Raw genomic sequence first — 21070 nt, forward strand, 5'->3', positions numbered from 1 at the left:
AGTTTGAAAATGATGTATTTTTTTAAAAAAAATATTAAGTAAGTTCTCAACTTCTCAGAGCTTTCAGTAGACTAAAACCTATCGGATGTCTCCTGGAGGAGGAGGCGGAGGAGGGAGGTGGGATTTCCAAGGCAGGGCTCGCCTCCACGGGCGTCCTGGAGCAGAGCTGTGCTTGGTGGACGTGCCTCCTGCCCCGGCCCCGCTGGCGGCCCCGTGTCCCACGCCACAGCAGTGTAGCCCCGTCAGCACCTTTGGGACTACAGCAGCCTTGACTTCAGAACAGAACAAAGTGCCTTTTAAATACGAAATAGACCCACCTTTCAAAGCCATCAAAGCCAATTTCTCTAATCCTAACGACCTGCTAGCTGGTTTGCTGTTTTCATGTTATGCCTTTTATAAAATATTTATTCAGCTAAATTATTGTCTTCCAAATTATTTCAGAGAAGTTTTGGCTACTTTTGAGTGACCCTCCGAATCTGAGTTTTTCTGTAGAGAAACGGGGCATTTCTGCCCAGAGAGTCTGCCCCAACCTCGTACACACGGTGACTGTCACAGGCAAACGAACTGGGTCCTGCCCGATGTACAGTCATGCCAGACAGCAACTCCTTCTTTGTTGTTAAAAATGCCTTCATTTTCCTGGAGCAAAAACAGACCCGTGTACAGATTCTCTAAATTCCGTCCCAGTAGGAGCCAGAGCCAGTCTGGCCTTCCCTGCTCCCGACTTGTGTGTGTCAGAATTTTATTTATTTAATCAATTTTCAAACTATGCCTTGTACTACACAGCCTCAGGGTACAGTCCCATAAAATACTATTGTTTAAAACATTTTTAAAAACATAAAAATAGCTCTGCCATAAAATAAGATTCTCAAGAACGTGGCTCAGTGCTTGGCTGGCTTGGTGCTCCAGATAACAGGGTGCCCCAGAGTCTCCCAGGGGTGCTCCCTCAGGGACCAGGGGACAGCAACAGGACAAGCCAGGACTGTTTTCCTGATGCAGTGACCGCAGGGACCGCTGGCACCACGTTGCTGCTGTCTTTCCCCTCCCCTGGGCCCAGCTGATCAGTGCTGGAAGGGAGTTTGCAAACATCTGGTTCTGAGCGAGCAGGAGTGAAGCAGGTCTGAGATCCGACAGAGTCACTAACAGGTGAGATCATTATTTGTTTTTAGCTATCAAAGAATTTCGTCTCTAAAACATACGCAACTAGGTAGCAATTCACACACACACACACACATGTGCTTGAAACCACCACCGTTTAACTTGCTCGAGATCCCTCTGGCCGTGCTGGCTTGGCTGATCTGGGCCGGGCTCAGACGTGTGTCTGTGGTCACGTGTGTCTGTGAGGCATGTGCTCAGACGTGTGTCTGTGAGATCCCGGGTAGCCTCCCTCACATGCCTGAAAGTTGGCTGGCTGTCACCCCGAGGGCAGCTCAGGTGTGTTCACATGATGGCCGGGTTCCAAGAGCAGCTGGAGGACCAGGGTGTGTCCACTATGCACTGCAGGGCGGCCTCTGCCTTGGAGCAGCCACTTGGTGGCTGCACAGGGATCAGGAAGTCTGGAATGTGGGGTTGAAATGTGGGGGTCTGAGCACCAGGGAGACCCGACGAAGCCGTTGCTGCTGAGATTCTCACAGTCTGAGGAATAAACGAGGGAGCCACAAAGTGAGAGAGCTCTTTCCTCCCCTTGGTCTGATTTCAGAGCACGTCGCGCTCATTGGAAAGCAGGAAAATCCAGGCTCACAGAGCCAGCCCTTCTCCACAGACAGAAGAGTCAGTGGTGGTGATGGACGGTCCTATTACCTGTGAAAAGAGGCGACAATGGCTTCGACTGCAGTGACTCCACCTGTTGTCACCCAGGGGAGTGACAAGCCCACAGTCAGCTGTGCAGCAGTGGTTCGTCTGGAATATGAGATGCTTTAATGAATCCTCCTCACGCCCCGTCTCTGAAGTTCACCTTCACACTCACTTTCAGAAACACGGGGTGGTAGACATTCTCTCCCCATCACATGGCAGTGTAGACCTTGGCTCTTGAATTGGAACACCTGGGTTCCAATCCCACCTCTCTTCACCATTCCCAAGAGTCAGGCCCTGGACAACTTTTTTGTCTGCAAAGTGAGAATAAAAGCAACAGCTCCATTGCGGAGCTGTGATGAGGATTTAGAGATGATGAACGTCAGTGTTTAGCACAGTGCCTGACTCACAGCAAGTGCTCGATAAATGTCACCCACCGCTACTGCACCTGGTGGGATCGCAGGTCGGGGCGCACACTGAAAGTCCGTGCAAGCTGAACTCGCTGAACAAGATCATCTAAAAGGAAATCTTCCAAATGCTCTTTGAGTTTCCCGACAATGCGAAACTTGTCATAAAAATGGACAAGAAACTGCAACCTTGGCAACTCAAGAGAAATGAGATGTGCGGGGCCATGTCCCAGGGCACTAGGCTGGGGAAGGTTTTGTCGAAACCCAGAAGCAATTGGAAGAGAGCGGAAGTGCAGAGAACAGGACATCACAGAGTACACAGAGTCCCCTGTGTGGCGTTTCCAACTGGGTGAAGATCCACGAAACGGTCTTGCCTGGAGAGCAAGTAGTTTTCTGTAAGGCCAAGAGCACCTGCCCGGAGAGAGGCCCAGAGTTGCACCCAGTGAAGTTTCTAGAGATGTTATGCAAACGCACTAACACAGAAGATTGGGTAGCAGAATAAGTCACATATCTGAGGAAGAATGGGAAAACTCAGGATGTCTTTAATTAGGAAGGCTGCATAGGTCCATCAGAACTGTAAGTTTTTGACAATCATTTCCCATTTCAGTGGCTCTCATTGGTTAATATCCTTGAAAAGGCACTTGTAACATGGGCTCATGGAACCCACGTGTGTGCACACACATCCGGGAAAGGGAGGGACAGTGGTGGGCAAAATGGAAAGTTTCCGAAAATTCTCTACCGTTTCCCTGCTCTGTGAGCAGGAACGACGGGCATGTCTCCTCCTGGTGCCTCAAAGGCAGTCATGTCTCCAAGCCACCGGGTTCCCAGACAGGTGCTTGGTTCTGAAAAGCGTATGAGATGACGTGGGCCACAGCCTGTGCCCTCGGGGCAGCCACCCCAGATCAGTGTCATTCCTGTGCCCTCTTTGCCAGCGTAAAACCACGGCCACATATCACCTCTGCACCACTGATTGTCTAAGACGCATTTTCCTTTCCTTCTCACATTGCCACATCTCTGATTTGGAATGCTGAGGATTGGTACCGGGCCATCGTTCACTGGAGGCATTCCTTCCTTCTTAGTACTTCATAAAGTAACGACGAATCTTACAGTCAATGGCATCTCAGAGTTGATGAAATAAAATCTAGTGCTTAAATTTTCTTCTCCAAATCAACTCCCTGTTTTATCTAAATGCGCTTATTTTAAAAGAAAACTTTTATCACTGCTTTAAATGGAGAGCCAATATTATTTGATGTGCTGGTTGAATTTTTTCCCCCTAGACATTAAGTAATCTATAATTTTTACAGTCTGTCTGTGGATATCACAGGGAGGAAACCTGCCCTAGACCATGGGACAGAGGCAGCTGGACTTATCCTCGGCCCACAGTGGGGCGAGAAGGAAATGCCCCCGAACCTTCTGTGGATGCATCAGTGTCCACGTGGTGGGAGAGACGGACGCAGAAGCAGTTAAAATAATCCCAGGGGTGGGTGACGCTGGGATGCAGCAGGCTCAGGGGCAACAGCAGCCACGTGAATGGAGCAAAGCCCCAGCTCCTCCGCTCCTCCATGGGGCTCTGTGGGCTCCACCTTCAAAACACACCCCTAATCCAGCCACTGCTCACCTCCCCACCATTGTCTCCCTTCCCCAAGCTCCCCTGCCTAGCCTGACCGGCCTCTTTGGTGTGTCTGTGGAATCCCTGCAGCCCCGTCCCCGCAAAGCCATCTGAGTTTCATCTTCCATTTTCATGTGTCATTCGTTTTCAAGCCTTTGTCGTCTCTTCTCTCAAATTCCTTTGTGTTGAAACCTTTTCTCTGCTCTTCTCTGGAGGGTCTGTTTCTGGTTGATCTAGGAAGTGCTGAGGTGATTGATGACCTACTTTTCATTTGTGGCATTTAGGCTGTGGCATTTAGTCCGTGGGATCCTGGTCTTCGGGTCTTGGTCAGATCCTCTCTCTCCCTTTTGGCTCCTGAGCAAAGTCTACCATGGCCCCACAGACTCCTGCCCCACTGCATGGTCTCTTGTTCATTAAGCCCCTGCCTACCTCAGGGCCTTTGCACCTGCTAAGCCTTCTGTGGGAAGGTCTTCCTTGGCCTTTTATATGCCTGGATCCTTGTCTTCCAGGTCTCTTCCCTATACCCCTCATGTTGTCCCTACTCTTTTTTCTTCATAGCATTGACCACTATTAGATTTTTGTTTGCTGGTTTAACTATTGGTGTGTTGCCTCTCTCCCCACTGGAACACAAACTCACTGGGTTCAGGACAGCAAGGATCTTGATAAACAAGTCAGTCAAGATCCCTGCTTTCCTGGATCCGTAAAGTCCAACATCTAGAACAGCACTTGGCACAAACATTTGTTGAATGATGAAAGAATGGCAGGGCCCAGAGCACATCCGAGCACGCTGGCCACCAGCCCCCTCCTAGGACATTGATGGCACCCGGGGGGCCAACACTGCCAGATGCGGTTCCAAGCGGCACTCAGAGTGGCCTATCGGTGACCACAGGACAAACATCTCAGGAGGAACAGGAGAGAAATGCCGCGGGTGTTACCGAGACTAGTCAAGGGAAGTGCACGGCGTGGTCCGGCGTCTGCTGGACTCAGAACATGAGGTCTGGTCTCGGCTCCGCCTTTCCTCCACCAGGCCTCTCGGCAAGTCCCTTCGCCTCTGAGCTTCAGGGAGGTTCCGCGCCTGGTCGAGGACAGGTGGGCCTTGCTCTGCACACTGTGGGAACTGTGGATGCGTGAAGCCTCCCTGTGCCCCTGTTGTACCTTGAACAGGTGCCAAGGGCTCATACACCACTCGGTAGCCCTGCAGGATGCCGTTGGCCGCCGCGGGCTCGCCCCAGGAGACGTTGAGGGTGGTGGAGGTTATTTCCGAGAACGCCAAGAAGCTGGGGGCCCCAGGAGCTGGAAGAAGAGAACACAAAGTGACTTCCACGAAGGCTCCTTTAGAGACCACATCCACTCACGTCTGTGCCTCCACATAGAATAAAAATGTTATTAGATGTTACTTTCAACTCAGTAAAAGTCTAAATGCCACAAAATGAGAAGATTTATTGATCACTTCAGAACTTCCTGGGATCAATCAGAAACACAGACCCCCCTGGGAAGAGCCGGGAAAACGACAGTGTCTAAACACAAAGGAGCTTGAGACGAAATGACAAAGTCATAAAAATGAATAATAGATGGAAACAGAAAATGAAATGCAGATAGCTCCATTTCTAGCAACTGCTGGAGGATTCCAGAGGCTCTTGCCCTGCTCTGTTGAGGGAGGAAGCCCCTCTTTCCCCTCCTCCCCTCTCCCGAGGGGCCTGGAGGTCTATGAAGGCACCTCTACCTCCTCCATCTGAAACCTCCCATGACATTGAGCCAGCCCAGAGTGTCCCCTCTTGGTCTGGGGAGAGTAAGGAGGCCACCTTGAGCAGACACAGAAGGCCAGGTGTGTGGCCTGTTCACGGCTCCCCTCTGCCTGGGCTCCGTGTGTCAGCCTGGGTGGGGACCTGGTCCCCTCTGCCCGGGTGCCCCTCACTGCTCGGAAGGGTCTGTGGATTGGCACCCGCCCTTCCCCTCTCTGCTCTCCCTTCAGTCTCTGAGCCCTGCAGCCCATAACCCGCCAGGCCACAGCACCCCAAAGTGGCCCCAATCCCTGTCACCTGCTCTGCTCACATCCTTCCAGCTCAGATTCCAAAACTGGCCCCCTTCGGGCACTGGACAAAGCCAAAAGGAAGCTGCCCTTGTGACCTGGTCATAGCCAGCTCTTGGGAGATGCCAAGGAGCCCTGACTCCCAGGAGGCCCATCGTCCAGGTCGGGTATCAGCAGCTGAGCCCACAGAGAGTCAGGAGGCCTAAGACCTGCGTCTTTGCCCCACAGCTCCTGAACCTCGTTCTCCTGGTCTCAGATGTCAGAATCTTACGAAGGGCCTCTGAGACCCCCCAGGACCCATGGCCAAGCTGCCATTTCTTTGGGAAACCTCAACAGCCTTGTAACACTCTCAAGTCCACCAGGAAATTGTGAGACGCACTGGAAAAGTGCTCTGCTTAAAACACACACACACTGTGAGCGGAGATGGGGCCACAACAGCACAGCCCGTCTGCAGTCTTGGAACTGGCCTGTAGCATGTGTCTGCTGAGCTGTGTAGGGGACGCCTGGCACTGTGGCCTGGCCTCCGTGCACAAGATCACTGGCGTATGGATCCACTGGTGAGGGACCGTGGTGAGAGTCCCCTGAAGAGCTGGGATTGACCCTGGCGGTTGTGAAGGGCACCCAAGCTGCAGACGCCATGCCATTCCTCCCCTCTGCCCTCCTTGAGGGCTCTGGAGAAAATCACGCATTGCTCCAACCCACTGGACTAACACTGACTCAGTGCCACCGTGTACCAGGCTGAGGCCAGACACAGGGAAACCAAATGACTCAAGTCCAGTCCCACCTCCCCAGAAACTCCCAGCTGCACAACGTGGTGCGTGTTGTGGCATAGGCAGAGCACAGTCTGTGCAAACAGAGAGGGCGTTTCGTCCTGCCCAGGCAGCCAGGAACCACTGGGGCGGTGACATGGGCTGATGCTCCCGAAACACAGTCCAGCAAGGACCGAGAGAAGGAAACCCGTCGTCCTCCTACCTGCCTGGTGGGTGCGCCCCTGTCTGGGGTCACTTTTGGGCCCGTCCCCAGCAGCGTTGAAGGCGGATATGCTGACCAGGTACTTGGTGTGGCTGGTCAAGTTCTTCAACTTAACCACGGGCTCCGGGAGGAACAGGACCTTCATTTTCTCGGTTTCATTCTGGTTGTCTGCCTCCCAGTAGTATATCTGTTGGAAAGAGCGAGAGGTTGGGGGTGGGCCACGTGGAAGCCTTCCAGGAAGGGCACCCTGAGTGCAAGTTCAGGCCTGAGGCTGGGGCTGAGTTTGGGTGGAGCCACACTGGAGTGGGGAGGTGGAGAGTGCCTTCCTTCAGGAATTGGGGGCAGCTGAGGCTCCTGTGGGGTGACAGAGACCCTTGTCTGCTAAGACTTTTTGGGAACCAGTGATGAGCATTTCCCAGTTGTGCATCTAGAGTGTGAGCATCGCCTCACTAAACAAAGCACTGCTCAGGTTGGGATGTGAGGATGGAAGGGGTGTGAGGATGGAAGGGGTGTGAGGATGGAAGGGGTGTGAGGATGGAAGGGGTGTGAGGATGGAAGGGGTGCTTTCCTTCAGTGGCCTCGTGATGTGCCTCTCCTCTTGCAGGGCTGGGTCTCTGGGCGCCGTGATCTATGGCCTCTGCCCTTCCCAGCCTTCTGGAGAGGCAGGAAACCACTCACTGTCTACCCCCAGCTCGCACTTGTGGAGAGAACAGGCCCCCAAACTCCTGCCTGTGTTCCCATGTTTTGATAAGAGCTGACTTCTAAGTTTTTGATCAATGTGGCAAAACACTGGAAATTAAAGCAACCAAAAATAACAGGAAGGAGAGCCGTGCTGAGCTCAGAACTGTAGGGCAGGCCCCGTGCTTCTCCAGGGTACCATTTCCTTTCCAGCTTTTATGTGCTGGTAGTTGAACTTGATGCCCAAGTACGAAGGTTTAAAAAGGTTGCCAGAATTGCTTCCCTAGACAGCTGGCCGAGAACCACTGCCCCCAGCCGGTGCCAGCCAGACTGCCCAAAGACAACACCAGTCAGAAGGTCCTCCTTGGCTCTGTGGTCCTAAACCCGGGCCAGGCATCAGAGCAGCTGGCCCATGTGCAAGAGCAGAGTGGGGGCTGCGAGCAGTTGGCCCAAGCGCCTGGGTCTCGCTCAGGCCAGAGCAGGCCCTGACAGGTGGGCATTGCGTATTTCCATCTGCAACATACAGCCGAGCTCCTGCTCACTGAACTGACCATCTGAGATCCTCCGCTCACACAGGCCTTGCTCACTTGAGATCAATATCCAAGTTCAACGTCTTTATCATTAAGGAAATTAGAAAACATATTTTGGACATACATAAATAGCACCTTGCCTCTAAGCTCATGGGACTTTCCATTACCTCATTAATCACTGTAACAGCCCTGCCATGGAGGAAAGTATTAATGTTCATAAAACACCTGCAAAAATCATCTTTAAATGGACATTTAATTGGTTCGATGGTTGTCAGAGCAGGCTAGCCCATAGAATCTGACGACTGATCACCGTGGCTCCCACAGACCAGACAAGGACATTAATTCTGGAGAAGGATGGAGGCATTTTCATGGAGCAGAACTGGGACATTCTCCTTGGGACAGTCTCAGCTGATCACAAGGGCTCCTGAGCTCTCAGAGCAGGTGAGATACTAGGATGAGACACAGCAAGGAGCTTCCTGCCCCACTGGGCAAACCAGCTCTGTGTAATCATTCCTCACCTGATACCCTTATGTATATGGTCTATGCCTTTCTTTAACACTATCTCTACAGCATTTAGCGAATCCAGACATTTAAATATTTTAACAACAAAATACATTTTAGGGTAGTGGTTCTCAAACTGGGGTTCCCAGGAACCATGGTGCCTGGGAACTTGTTAGAAACGCAATTCTTAGGCCCCACCCCAGACTGAATCGAGGGACTCACTCAGTGTCCAACTATGACCCAGGGGAAGGGCTAGGATGGGAAACCTGTTCTCTTCAGGGTACCCCACTTTCTTTTACTATTTGTGAAGGTATGGAGGCTCTGGAGGGGGAAGACAAAGGGTCCCCCAGCAAGGCCGTGGAGGCCGGAGGAGGGAGAGGCCTTTGAACAAGCACCTTTGCGGAGCCGAGTCCCCTTGACCTCGGGTGTCCTGCGGGGAGCACCAACCAGCCGCACGCAGTGAGCCAACCCCCTGCGCCCCCCACCCTATAAGCAGCTGTCATCACGGGCCGAAAGCCCAGGTCCAGCTAAGCCTGCACTGGCGCTCAGGGCCCCAGCTCTCCAGGCTGAGCGTCCCCTGTGTGTCTGCCACCAGGGAGACTGGCAGGACCAAGTGAGCCGAGGGGAGCAGGCTGCAGTGGGGCCAGGAGTCCAGCGGAAGCCCTCGGGGCCCCGGGGTTGAGGCCACTACGGAGGGCACCATGCAAGTGGACTGGAAGGAAGCGCCAAACCATGCGAGAGAGCATTGCCTTGTAGCCCTGGATGTTCCCGTTTTGGCTCTCCGGGGGCGGCGGGTCCCACGTGACCTCCAGCTGGCTGGCCGTGAGCGGGGTCACCTGGATGTTCTCCGGGGCCATCGCTGGGGCTGAGGAAAGAACAACACATGAGATTGACTGAGAAGACAGCTGGGACCCTCCCCAGATGTCCCCGGGGCTTGCACAAGTCCTAACGCCACGTGGACCGTGCAAGAGATTCTGCAGGGTCTCTCGCAGCTTGGGCACAGTCACATCCCGGGGTCCACGGCTGTGTGCCCCTGCAAGAGCTCTCAGCCCTTTTATGCCGGGGATGACTACGAACACTTCCCAGAAGAATGTTCTTAAATGAAAAACACAAAATTTATAGAACTGCAAAGAAAATGATTATATGTGAGATACGGTCAGCAGAGTATTAGAAACCAAAGGTCTGATGGTACCCAGGTGCTTCCTGGCTAACACAGGACACAGGCTCAGGGGCTGGGCCGATGCCGACTGTGAGATTGAGGCACGGATGAGCGTGGATGATAACTTGAGGTCTCGGCAACACCTGGCGTGACAGGGGACACCTGAAGGCTATTGGAAGGCAGTCACCGTACTGCTGACTATTGTGGTTTGTCGCCGACATTTCTGATTGAGAAATGCTGAGTTTTGGATCGAGGTTTGAGAAAATAAAGATAGCTGTGTTCCCATCGCAAGTTCAGGCATCCCCAGTTACGAAGCCCTGTTTAGATGAAGTTTGTCTGGAGAAGCAGAGCTGCCCCTCCAAAAGGAAAACTCGGATTTCTGAGAACATCGCTCCCCGTGGCTCTCTGAGGCCAGCTCTGGCTGCAAATCTTGAGGACCAAGTCCTGGCACCCTGTTCATTCCCTCCCACCCAGGAGGAGCTCTCTGCGGTGTTGTGTCTGTGTCAGCAGGGCCACACTGTGCGTGCAAAAGCCGGGAGGTGACTGATGAGGATGGCGTGGCCATACCTCACCGTGCAAGCTATTAGGGACTTGAGAATAGCCCAAAGCACATGCCTGCATTCTATAACGTTTCCAGCCTCTTTGCTTTTTGCCAGCTTCACGCATGCGCTGTCTTTGAATTCCACACTGGGCACTTTCTCACGATGGTCTGTTCTCTGCCACAAGGGAGCTACTCCCTTCTTCCACCCGGGCACTCCCGGCTGAACTCTTGGCCAGACTGGGCCTTGGGGAGTTGCATGGCTTTGTCTCAGGGGCCTGGCTCTGGGAGGCAGAGGCCAGCCAAGCCCTCCTCACCTCCTGCAGCCATGGCCTGCAGCCCAGGCGAGCTGTCTTGGGATTCAAGTCTGCTTACAGTCCATAAATGGAGGTGATAAAACAGTCACTGTCTGAGGGAGATGGCCCGGCACCCCGGCTCTCCGGGGCGGCCTCCTGGGGGAGGAACGACCTCACGAGGTACCCCTTCCCTGTGTCTCCCTCCCCACTTTTTGTCTCCCCCCTCATGTAGAATAAAATAGTAATTAACACCCACTCAGCCTGACACCAACTATTTATTTTGTTCTAACTGTGTGGTTTCCGTATTATCACTGCCCACCCTGCCGTTAATGGAAATGTTAATAACCCACACCAGGTTGTTGTGACAGATGCTCAGCCTCATTATCAGAAATTCTTATTTACCGCTCCATTAAACAACAGAATCACACAAAAAAACAATTCAATCAAAACTAACTGGAGGAATTTTAACAGCCACATTAATAATCCAAAACATAAATAAAGTTAATGTCTTTTGCATGTTTGCCATCGGCAACTCTATTGCAAAATTACTGTTGTACAATTAAAATGTGAAAGGCAAAATTGAGCATGGCCATTACCCTGGTAGTGGGTGAGAGACCGCCCTCCCCTGCACCCCCCGGGTTTCCCCCTCAAAGACTCGGCCACACCCAGCGCCCACGACAGCTCTGGGCTCAGACATCTGTCGGCAGGACCCAGTGGAATCCATGATTTCCAGGTGACCACCCAGAAATCAGGGGCCCATGTGCCCCTCGCTGGGAGGTGACACGAGCTGGACAAAGGCCCCGGGTCCTGTCTTGGACAGCCGAGCCTCACTGCCGTCCCCAAGCTGAGACGTGTTGATGTGCCAACTGGCGATGCTGCAGCATAGCACTTTTGTGGCATAAAAATACTGCAGGCAACAAAGAATTTTTCGTCGATGACACAAGCAGGGAAGACAGAAGCTTACATAAACTCCAAGCAAAGCATGTCAGCCTCAACACTTATTTTCTGGCTCCTGAAAGCTGTGGGGTCTCCACCCTGACAGGAGAACTTGACGTCTGGGAAGGTGCCGCTGTTTCCTGTCCCTGACGCAATTCTCCTCCGTAACGTGTATGCAGATGGAGAGCCGAGGGGGCATCTGAGAGTCATTGTCTTTTTGTTCTTCTGCCTCAACATTTGCGGCATAAGGGTAACACAAATATCAGCTTGGAATGTTTTATTAAAATGCATGAAATTATTTTTAAAGAGCATTTTAGACCAGCAGTCTCTGGCATTTGCTGAGAGGTAGATTGCCTACAAACAGCCTTGAAGGGTGGAGTGAATGGGTTAGGGCGCAAAGCTGGGATTTTTCTCTAGGTGTCTCCCATGAGGCTGACGACACCATGGCAGGGTTGGGCAGCTCACTGTCCTTGGTGTGGTCCCTCTTGCACCCTCACCAGGGGGCTCACATGGCCTTGGGGAGAAAGCTCCTCCAGGCAGGAACAGAGAAACTTCAGGGACTTCTAGAAGCACCCTGCACTGCACCTGACAGCCATAGTGGAATTCCAGAGATTTCTTGAATTTTTTGGAATTCTGGCTGATTACTTAGGGAGGCCCTGCATGCTTGGGAGCTGTGGGCTGAGCCAGGCTGCCATGTGGCCCTGAGGGGTACATGGGGGCCAGGGAGGCTGGATGCTACAGCCAAGCCCCACAGGACAGCCAGGACAGTGCCTCTGTCTGCCTCGCCCGACCCCCACCCCGCCGTGGGCTCACTGTCCCCAAGGTGGCCATCAAGCTTCAGCCGATCTCCAAGCAGCCGTTAGAATACAATGGCTGCCCTGACTCGTGCCCTGAACTCCACATCCCAGCAGACCCACACGCACCTGGGCCCTGCATGGCGGCCCTGGGCTGCAGGCCCTCCCATCTCAGGGTTCGAGAACCTCTGCCACAAGGTGAGGTCTCTAGACAGGTACCAGTGTGCTCAAAGCACAGGAGAAAAAGAAAAAAAGTTCTTTTTTTGGTAGAGCAGTAGAGGCTTGAGAGAACGACGGAAAGTTTTCGGAGCCGCAGGAATTGGTAACTCTGCAGTGGGATTGATGTTCATTCATTCAGCCTTTCATTCACTCCTTCGAAATGCTCACTGCCCTCCAGTGGGAGGCTGTCCAGCCGATGTGTGAACAGTGGCATGGCCGCGTGCCCTACAGCTGCCCCTCCCGAGGGAGGACTGCACGTTGCCCCTCTGACACCTGGGTTGGACCCCGTGACTCAGTTTGGCCAATGATATGGGAGCAGAAGTGACACATGGGTGGCAGCAACACGTCCCAGAAGAAAACCTGGAAAGACAACAGCAGGGAGCAGAAGGGACGTAGCCGACACTTGGAGGATGGGTAATGTGAGAGATGAAGACACTGTAGTGTCACAAGCCACTGAGATCCAGAGGCTGTTTGTTGCCACAGCCTAACTTTTCTGAAATCTGCCTGAATATTAACCAGGCCATAGGCCTAGGGCTGAGGGGTGGGTGGGTATGAAGACATAAAGACAAGTTTAACAAGAGAGATAAATCACAATAATTGTAATACAAGGTAGAATGGGAGGAGAGGTTCGAAGGGCCAGGAGCGATCACTTCTGGCTGAGGACATGGATGCTTCCTGGGAAACAGAACATCGGCTGGCTCTTAAATAATGGGCAGGATTTACCATGTGACAATTGGCCAGTCACACAGGGCACTGCTGATAATAAAAATGGAAGGAGAAAGAGGTGAGAATGTGAGGTGTCTGTTGGGCTCGCATCAGACAGACGGTCATCCTATTGCTAGTGTCACCTTAGGCCACAGGGGCCTCCTGCTGTTGCTAAGTCACTCTAGGTCATGCTGGGCACTGTTGTTGCAAGAGCCACCCTAAGCCATGCTGGGCATCTGCTGTTGCTAAATCACCCTCGGCCACACGGTCACCTGCTATTGCTGGAGCCATGTTAGACCATAATAAACTGTACTGGGTTTCTACTTTGAGTTTTTTTAAACCAGTGATTTATCATTTGTGTAGAGCAAGTTTTTAACTGATACTTTGAGAATCATTGTTAATGTTTTAATATAATGAAATAAGAGTCTCTTTATATGATTTTTAAAACCTTATACATTCATTAGTTTGCTTTAATTACATCAACATTTTTCTGATCAAATACTCATTCTGAGTTCCTGTTGAAGTAAATAGGAAATAGAATTCTCTAACATCATTTGTGTAGAGCAAGTTTTTAACTGATACTTTGAGAATCATTGTTAATGTTTTAATATAATGAAATAAGAGTCTCTTTGATTTTTAAAACCTTATACATTCATTAGTTTGCTTTAATTACATCAACATTTTTCTGATCAAATACTCATTCTGAGTTCCTGTTGAAGTAAATAGGAAATAGAATTCTCTAACCTAATTTACCTTCTCAGCAAACTTTGCCAACACATCTGTTCCCCTAAGCAGGGATATCTGGAGACATACTCCAGGTCTGGGTAATTATTTAGCCTCTGGGGCCTTCTGGATACATAAAGGAGGTTTAAATGGATCATATTAGTACTTCAACTCAGTCAGGGACAAGTCAAAATTGGAGACCGACAGCAATGCCTCAATGCAGAAGTGCAAGAAAGCAAGGAAGGGGACAGGCGTGCAGGCAAGACAGGAAACACAAAGCCTTCGCATCTGGCGGGTGCACAATCCCCAAGCACACAGGATATCCAATGCCGGCTCATACAGACAGGCCACAAAGCCGTTAGCTCTGCCCTCCAGGAACTTCATACCCCTAAATGAGTGTTTCAGTTGGAATTATAAAGTAATTTTAAAAAGCTTACAACAGACAGTTCAAAGTGAGAATATCACATTTTATAAACCTGTGTAATGAACATGAGGGACACGGATCACTGTTCTCTCAACCAAAAGCCTTCATCTCTCTTGGAAACTCCTGGACTTTTGAAATCAAAAGCATGCAGTGGTGCTATCTAGCTCGCTGGCCGTGGAGTTGTGACAATTTGTGAGTGAGGCGTGCACAGCAGCACTGATGGTGATGTCGAGGGTGCTTCTTGCACGCCCAGTGACCCTTCCAAGCACATTGCCTGGCTCACTTGATCCTCACAACCCTGAGAGGTGGACAATATTCTTTTCCCCCACTACACAGACGAGATAACTGAGGCCCAACTTGCCCAAGATCACACACTCCGCAAGTGTGTGGATTCAGACCCATGTTCCAACCTCCATCCCAGCAGAGTTCCTGGGGCAGGCAGGGGACTCCAAGTCCCCACTTCCAGGAGCAGCCTCCTCGGACCAGCCACGTCTCCCTCCAGCTCCCCGGCCTTCCCTCCGAGCTGTCCTCTTATCACCTCATCTGCTGTGTCACAACCAAAAACAACTCTAAGGAAGCTTTGCAAGGAAAAAAAATCAGGAAACGAGTCACAAAAACTATCTCAAAAAAAAAAAAAATCAATGATGTGTCTCTAGGATATAGACACTGTAACGGGGCCATTTTGGAGAAAGCCCTAGATCCCGTCTTTTAAGACCTGGGCTCAACCGTGTGCCTCTGGGCGCATTGTTCAATCTCTCTGAGCCTCAATTCCATCATTTGTGAAACAGGGGGATGCCACACTGAAAGCGTTTGGGGATGGGATGAGACGACGCGTGTGACAGCAGAGCACAGGACCCCACAAGCCTGTGTCCATCAGGTGAGCTGAGCCCAGACGTCGGGCTGCCTGTGGTCTCCTCACTGGTGAACCAGTCAGTGGAGGTGGGGGTGCGTGTGGCGTACTGGTCCCATCCTGGCTACACCCTTGCAGAGACCCTAAGTTATTATACAACAGTGTGTGGACCGGTGCAAAGGTCTGTGTCCCCATTTGCAACATAGCTAAATGATCCAACCTCCTGGTACTCACGCCCCTGGGAATCTGCTCCCCTCCCAGGTGGGCTGGACATGTCACTTGCCTCTAAGGAGTAGAACATGGCACCGCTGAGATTCGGCCATGAGAGCCTGTGCCTTCCATCCTGCCAGCACTCCCTCCTGCCATCTCGCTAGCGCACACTAATGAAGCCACAGCGCAGGCTGCTCCGTGGAGAGGCCTTCCATGGCGAAGGACTCCGGGAGGCTCTGGCCAGTGCCTGGTGAGGGACGGAGCCTTCATCCAGCAGCCCATGAGGAGTGGAATCCTGCCAATGACCGCGAGTGAGCTTGGAAGTGGATCCTTGCCTGGCTGAGCTTTCAGAGAAGACCACAGACCTGGCTGACACCCTGCCTCAGACCCAGAAGCAGGGTCTGGCTAAGCTGTGCGCGGGGTCCCGGCCCGCAGACAGCGAGGTACCAGATGTGTGTTGTTGTAGCAGCTACGTTGGGATAATTTGTTACACGGCAACAGATGACGAACGCATCCCCGCTCAAGCACGAGCGCCTCTAGGAAGGTGCCCAACCTGCACCCTGTTGTAAATGTTGGATTTCATGGTGCGGGTGTCCAAAAATATCCCACTGTCTGGGGCCAACGTGTCTTTATCCACAGCCCGGACGCAGCTCTGGGCAGGCACTCCGAGTCTGCAGAGGAGGTTGAAGAGGAGCCCCCGGCCTTTTTTCGGCAGATGTATTGGTAAGGATGACAGACTCCTGAACAGTGCATGGGTTTGTTTGAGTGGCTCTGATTACAGATGCCTCAAGAACACAGACAGGATGAGTGGCCAAGAGCTCTGCGCTCTGGCTGAAGGTCTAGACCTGTGTGCAGAGGAAGGAGGGCGCTCCAGGTGAGGGCCAGATCGCAGCACGGCTGTGGCAATGGACACTCTGCCTTCCATGGCCTCGGAGACAGGCATGAGTCTGGCTCCTGTGATGTGGCAGCTGCAATCCTAAGACATTGCGAGGTTTTCAAGATTGTGTTTTAAAAACACTGTTTCAATAGGAAATTGCAGTTGAGGCCAGAGAGTTTCAGACTTGTAATAACAAACTTATTTTTCTTCTAGATACGTCCAGTTGAAAGGTTAGCTCTGAACCCTCAACACAACTGGACAAATGCAGCCTTTGATTTCATCCAGTAATGGTCTTTGTTTTCCCATCATCAGCAAACAGTGCTTACACTTTATCAGCTCAATCACTGTTATCACCCGCTGTTAGGATAAGCAAAGTTAAAAGCCACTCAACACACCAGCTCTGCTCCTTGCAATTGTTTCTGTTTCCTTGCCTATAGAGCGAGTTCCCCATCACAGCAAGATCCAGGGCCTGACAGATCATGACTATATTATAACCAATAGTGCTACGCATAATGCCATTTCTCTAATTAATCGACTGCATCGTACGCAGTTTGTATTCACAAAAATCAGCTGTTGGAGAAATATTTTATTCTCCTTTTAGAAAATTGAGGCTCAGAGGGGTTGAGTCCCATGCGCCAGAATGGGCTAGACTTGGATCTGCCTGTCCTAAAGTCCAAGCTGCTTCTCCAGGGCAGGAGCTGGGAAACTTTTTCGGTACAGGCCCAGATAGGAAGACTTTGAAGCTTTGAGGGACATAGCGCTCTGTTGCAACTACTCAGCTCTGCCTTTCTATGGCAAAAGCAGCCTCTGGCAATATGTAACCCATGGCTGTGGCTGTGTTCCAATAAAACTTTATTTACAGACACAGGCAATGGGCTGGTTGGCCCCTGGGCCAAGTGTGCAGGTCAAGCTCAGAGGCAGGGAGGCCTGGAGTGGGGCTGGGACACCAGGGAAGGCTGCTGAACTGGCTTGCCAAGCACAAAGAGTCCTGGCCCAGCTGTGCCAGGCCACCACCCTTGGGACCTTGTCCCTGTCATTTAGCCCCACAACTGTCAGGTGGGCAATGGGGACAACCAAGTAGGCTCTGACCACCGTGGGACCCCTGGAGGGTCAAGTGAGAGTTGTCCGTGGCTGCGCTTGGGCTGCTGCAGAAGGTGAGCTTCTGGGACAACCTACAGGAGGCAGGTGACATGGTGCCAGGGGAAAGCCAGGCCAGAAGGGCACAGAGATGTGCTCAACCTGCTGAGTGCGAATATTTTGAAACCTGACATCTTTCAGTTCTGATTTTGATTCCAGGGGCCTTATTTCCTATGGGGACAATGGCTTCCTCAGATGAAGCAGTCACACCTGTGTGTCCTGGTACCACTCGTCAGCTGGGCCTTCCTGGAGAACCCTCTAGAAGCACCTGTGCTTTGGTTTTTCTCACCTGTACAATGAAGGTAACCTTTAAATCTGCACTGCTTGGATGTGGCCAGTGTCTGTTATCTACGACAGAGGAGATCCCTCCGACTCCTCTATTCCACCATGTCCAAGTGCCAAGAGCTGTCAAGCACTTAGTCCTCCGGGGAAGGTCAGAGGAACACTGATTGGAATATCCACGTGCAAGCAAGGCTGGAGGAATTGGGCCAGGCCAGTGAAGAGCCACAGGACAAACAGGTTAGGGTGTTAGTGAAATGGCAAGTGTGCCCTTGGCCGGCACCCAGCACTCGGAGAAGCTGCAGCATGGAGTTCACAGCCTCCCATGAGCCAGGCCCAGCAGCTGTGAGGCCAACCATGAAGCACCCTTTTCCTCCTTGAATGGGGATGATTTCAAAGCACCCAGAACAAGAGCAAAGGTCTACCAGTCTTGGTCCTGGCCAGCCCAGGCCACCATGAAGGCTGAGCTGCTTCCTTTCTGCTCCGACCCCCAGGGGGGAAGAGGAGGCTGAGGCTGCAGGTTCACCTGTGAGGCCATTCCCATGATTTCTGTTGAATAAGAGAGAAAATTACATAGTGTGCTCCAACAAGAGGTGAGGCTGGAATTCAAGCCCAGACTGTCCTGTTCCAGAGCGTGACTCTCCTGGCCACAGCCTCAGCATCTCCAGCCATGTCCTAAAAGAGTCAGGGAAGGGAGGAAGGGAGGTGGCCCTTGTCAGCCAAGAGGCTACAATCCATGTGATAGATTGTCTCTGAACACTTCTCCACCAGGCCCCATGCGAGGCACTGGATCATGGCAAGGGTCTGTGCGCCCGGAGATGGCAGTCGGGCATGTGTCCTCACGCACACACGATCTGGTGCAGGATACAGATGCCAACAGGCAAATCCACCCCTCGGGGTTAGCTCTGTGCTGGGGATGAGCATGCCTGCGCCAGGACTCCCGGGAAGGCACGTCTAGGCTGAGCCTTGAGCAGTTCACAGGGCTGGACAGGGAGACAGGGAGGAGACAGCAGCTCCGGAGGGAGCAGCTGCTTAGAGGCCAGGCTGAGACCACACAGCAGGTCCGAGGTTCCTCCGGAAAGGCTTCTGAGGGAGAGTGATGCAGTCAGAGTGGAGCTAGAGAAAGGCTGTGGCTGGAGACTGCACTGAGTCCAAGGACCCAGCCGAGAGGTGCTTCTCTGAGGACACGTGCTGCCAACAGTGGCCTGAGCAAGGGCCAGGGCCGGGACAGAGAAGAAAAGTGACAAAGGTGGATTTGACACTAAGGACCTAGAGTCAACCAGTCATGGTGACCAGGGAATTGAAGTGAACACACAAGCTGGGTTTAAGGACCCTGTGGGCTACCTCAACTATGTTGGGGACATAGCTGGACACGTGGTCTGGACTCACTTGAGTCATCTAGACTGGAGGGGAGATGCGGGCGTCATGTGGCTCCAGAAGGCAGCCAAGGGAGTGGGAGTGACGTGACCACGTGGTGGGGTGGGAACAGGAGAGCCGGGCCCGGTGGAAGCAGCCGGGAGGGAGCCCAGGAGCTGGGGAGCCGCGCTCTGGACGCCAACCAGGGAGCCGAGGGCCAGGTGCAGACCAGGGATGAGGAGCAGCCGCTGGAATTCTGGTGAAGCCGCTAGCTTCACCAGAAGCTAATTGCACGACTATAGTAAATAATAATGCATTGTGTATTTCAAAATTCCTAAAAGAGTAGATTTTAAATATTTTTACCACGAAGAAGTATGCGAGGCGATGAATTTAATCAGCATGATTTAATCATTCCACATTGTACATATCCCCGTACTGCATAAATATATATAATTATTATTTGTCAGTTAAAATTAAGAGAAGCTGATCAATTGGCAGTGCAGTTTCAGTGGTGTCAGGGGCTGAGCTGACCAATGTGGAAGTGGAGGAGACTAAGGCCCCAACCCTTCAAGGCTCGACCCCAGAGAGCCTCATACCCCGAGAAGGCCCTGGCCGGGCATCCTCACTTCCCCCAGGCAAGCTCCCAGGGCAGAGCCCAGGCCGCACTTCCCAGCATTTGCTGAGCAAGGAGGTGCTCAGCAGAGAGTCTCCACTGACGACCAGTGTGGTAAAGCACAGGAGTTTCCAGAGATTTCCTGGCCTAGGACTGACTGACACTCAGCTTGTGTGATGTTTAGGATCCTTTCCAAATAAAGCATTAGGCATTAGAATATTCTCTGTAACCTTTCTACATTTATGGAGATAGGGTTATTAATAATATCACTTATCCACCAGCATTTCCTGGGCACCCACATCTGCCAGGAACGGCCACAGCCCGGCTGAGGGAAGCAGCACATGAAGCATGGAAGGCACATGCCATGGCCCGGGACCAGGGTGACGCTCCTGTGACTGCAGCGTGGGCCTGGACAGGGCCCGGGGTCCCATGGGTCAGTCCCAGGAGTGGTTTTGATTTTCTTCTCCAGACAATGGGGATTCACCGAAGGGTAGAAACAGGAACCTGTGACTCTGGAGGTGCCATAACAGCCCACCCCACCTCCGCTGCTGGAGGGGCCTGGGGTCACAGCTCACCTGTGGGCAGGACACCTCCTTCCCTCCCACCAACTTTAATGAAGCCAGGGCCAGGACCATCGTCTCTCCAGGGGCCACATCTGACCCTGCACATGACAGCTTGGTACCAGCAGCACCTGCTCCCATCCCCCCAGCCCCCACTGTGCTCCAAGAGCACTTCTCAGATCCACGGCCGCCTGGCTGGCAGCCATGTGAACCTCACCAAGAGGGTGTCTTGGAATAATGAGTGCTGCAGAGAGCCTGTAGGAAGCTGTGGAGGGCCTGAATGGTATCTTGAAATTCCCCACCCAGCATGGCCAGGGGGTGGACAAACTGTCTGCCCTGGGTTGGGTGCAGCGGTGTTGGAGGATGACTCACGCAGGGACCACTTGCATCCCAGAAAATCTCATCTGAACCCCTTGGCGATCGTGCATTAAGGGAGCAAGAAATAGGAGCTGTAATGCCCAAGGGTGGAAAGGGCAGACCCATGATAAAGGGTCAGCCTGTCATCTCTCTGAGGGCCAGCAACTCAGCTGTGAATCAGAGGCAGCAATTCCCGCAGAGGTGATGGTGGTGACAGTTTGTGTCTGGCACATGGCGGACCCTCAGTGGATTCAGTCAGTTGTCCTTGATGGCCTAGTTGGACCTACCGCAGCACCGCCTACGGCATCGGCCGGGGAGGCAACGGCCTGTGGTTTGCATAATGTCATCACTGTGTGTCTCATTGAGAGTTACCCGGGGATGCTGCTGAACAGCGATGACGAGATAGCGCAGCCCTACGAAGTGCGGAGTAACGACATTAATTACCCTGTAAACAAGTGCCATCCGCTCTTCATTACAAACACATGTTTTCAAACGAGCACAGCTCTGAGTCCTTTTCATTCCA

The 21070-nt window shown here is 52.3% G+C and overlaps 1 protein-coding gene across 1 annotated transcript in view; it reads right to left on the reverse strand.

The window, feature by feature from the left end:
- Positions 1-21070, reverse strand: part of SDK1 (sidekick cell adhesion molecule 1) — a 595735-nt gene that overhangs the window by 44868 nt on the left and 529797 nt on the right. Inside the window, exons 36-38 of the mRNA XM_012638907.1 lie at positions 9264-9379; positions 6806-6992; positions 4960-5097 (exon numbers count right to left, since the gene is read on the reverse strand). Coding sequence (XP_012494361.1) covers positions 4960-5097; positions 6806-6992; positions 9264-9379 — 441 coding nt within the window. The remainder of the gene's footprint in view (positions 1-4959; positions 5098-6805; positions 6993-9263; positions 9380-21070) is intronic.

The sequence above is a fragment of the Propithecus coquereli genome, unplaced genomic scaffold (assembly GCF_000956105.1).
Source record: "Propithecus coquereli isolate 6110/MARCELLA unplaced genomic scaffold, Pcoq_1.0 Scaffold137, whole genome shotgun sequence".
In the NCBI taxonomy this organism is placed as follows: Eukaryota; Metazoa; Chordata; class Mammalia; order Primates; family Indriidae; genus Propithecus; species Propithecus coquereli.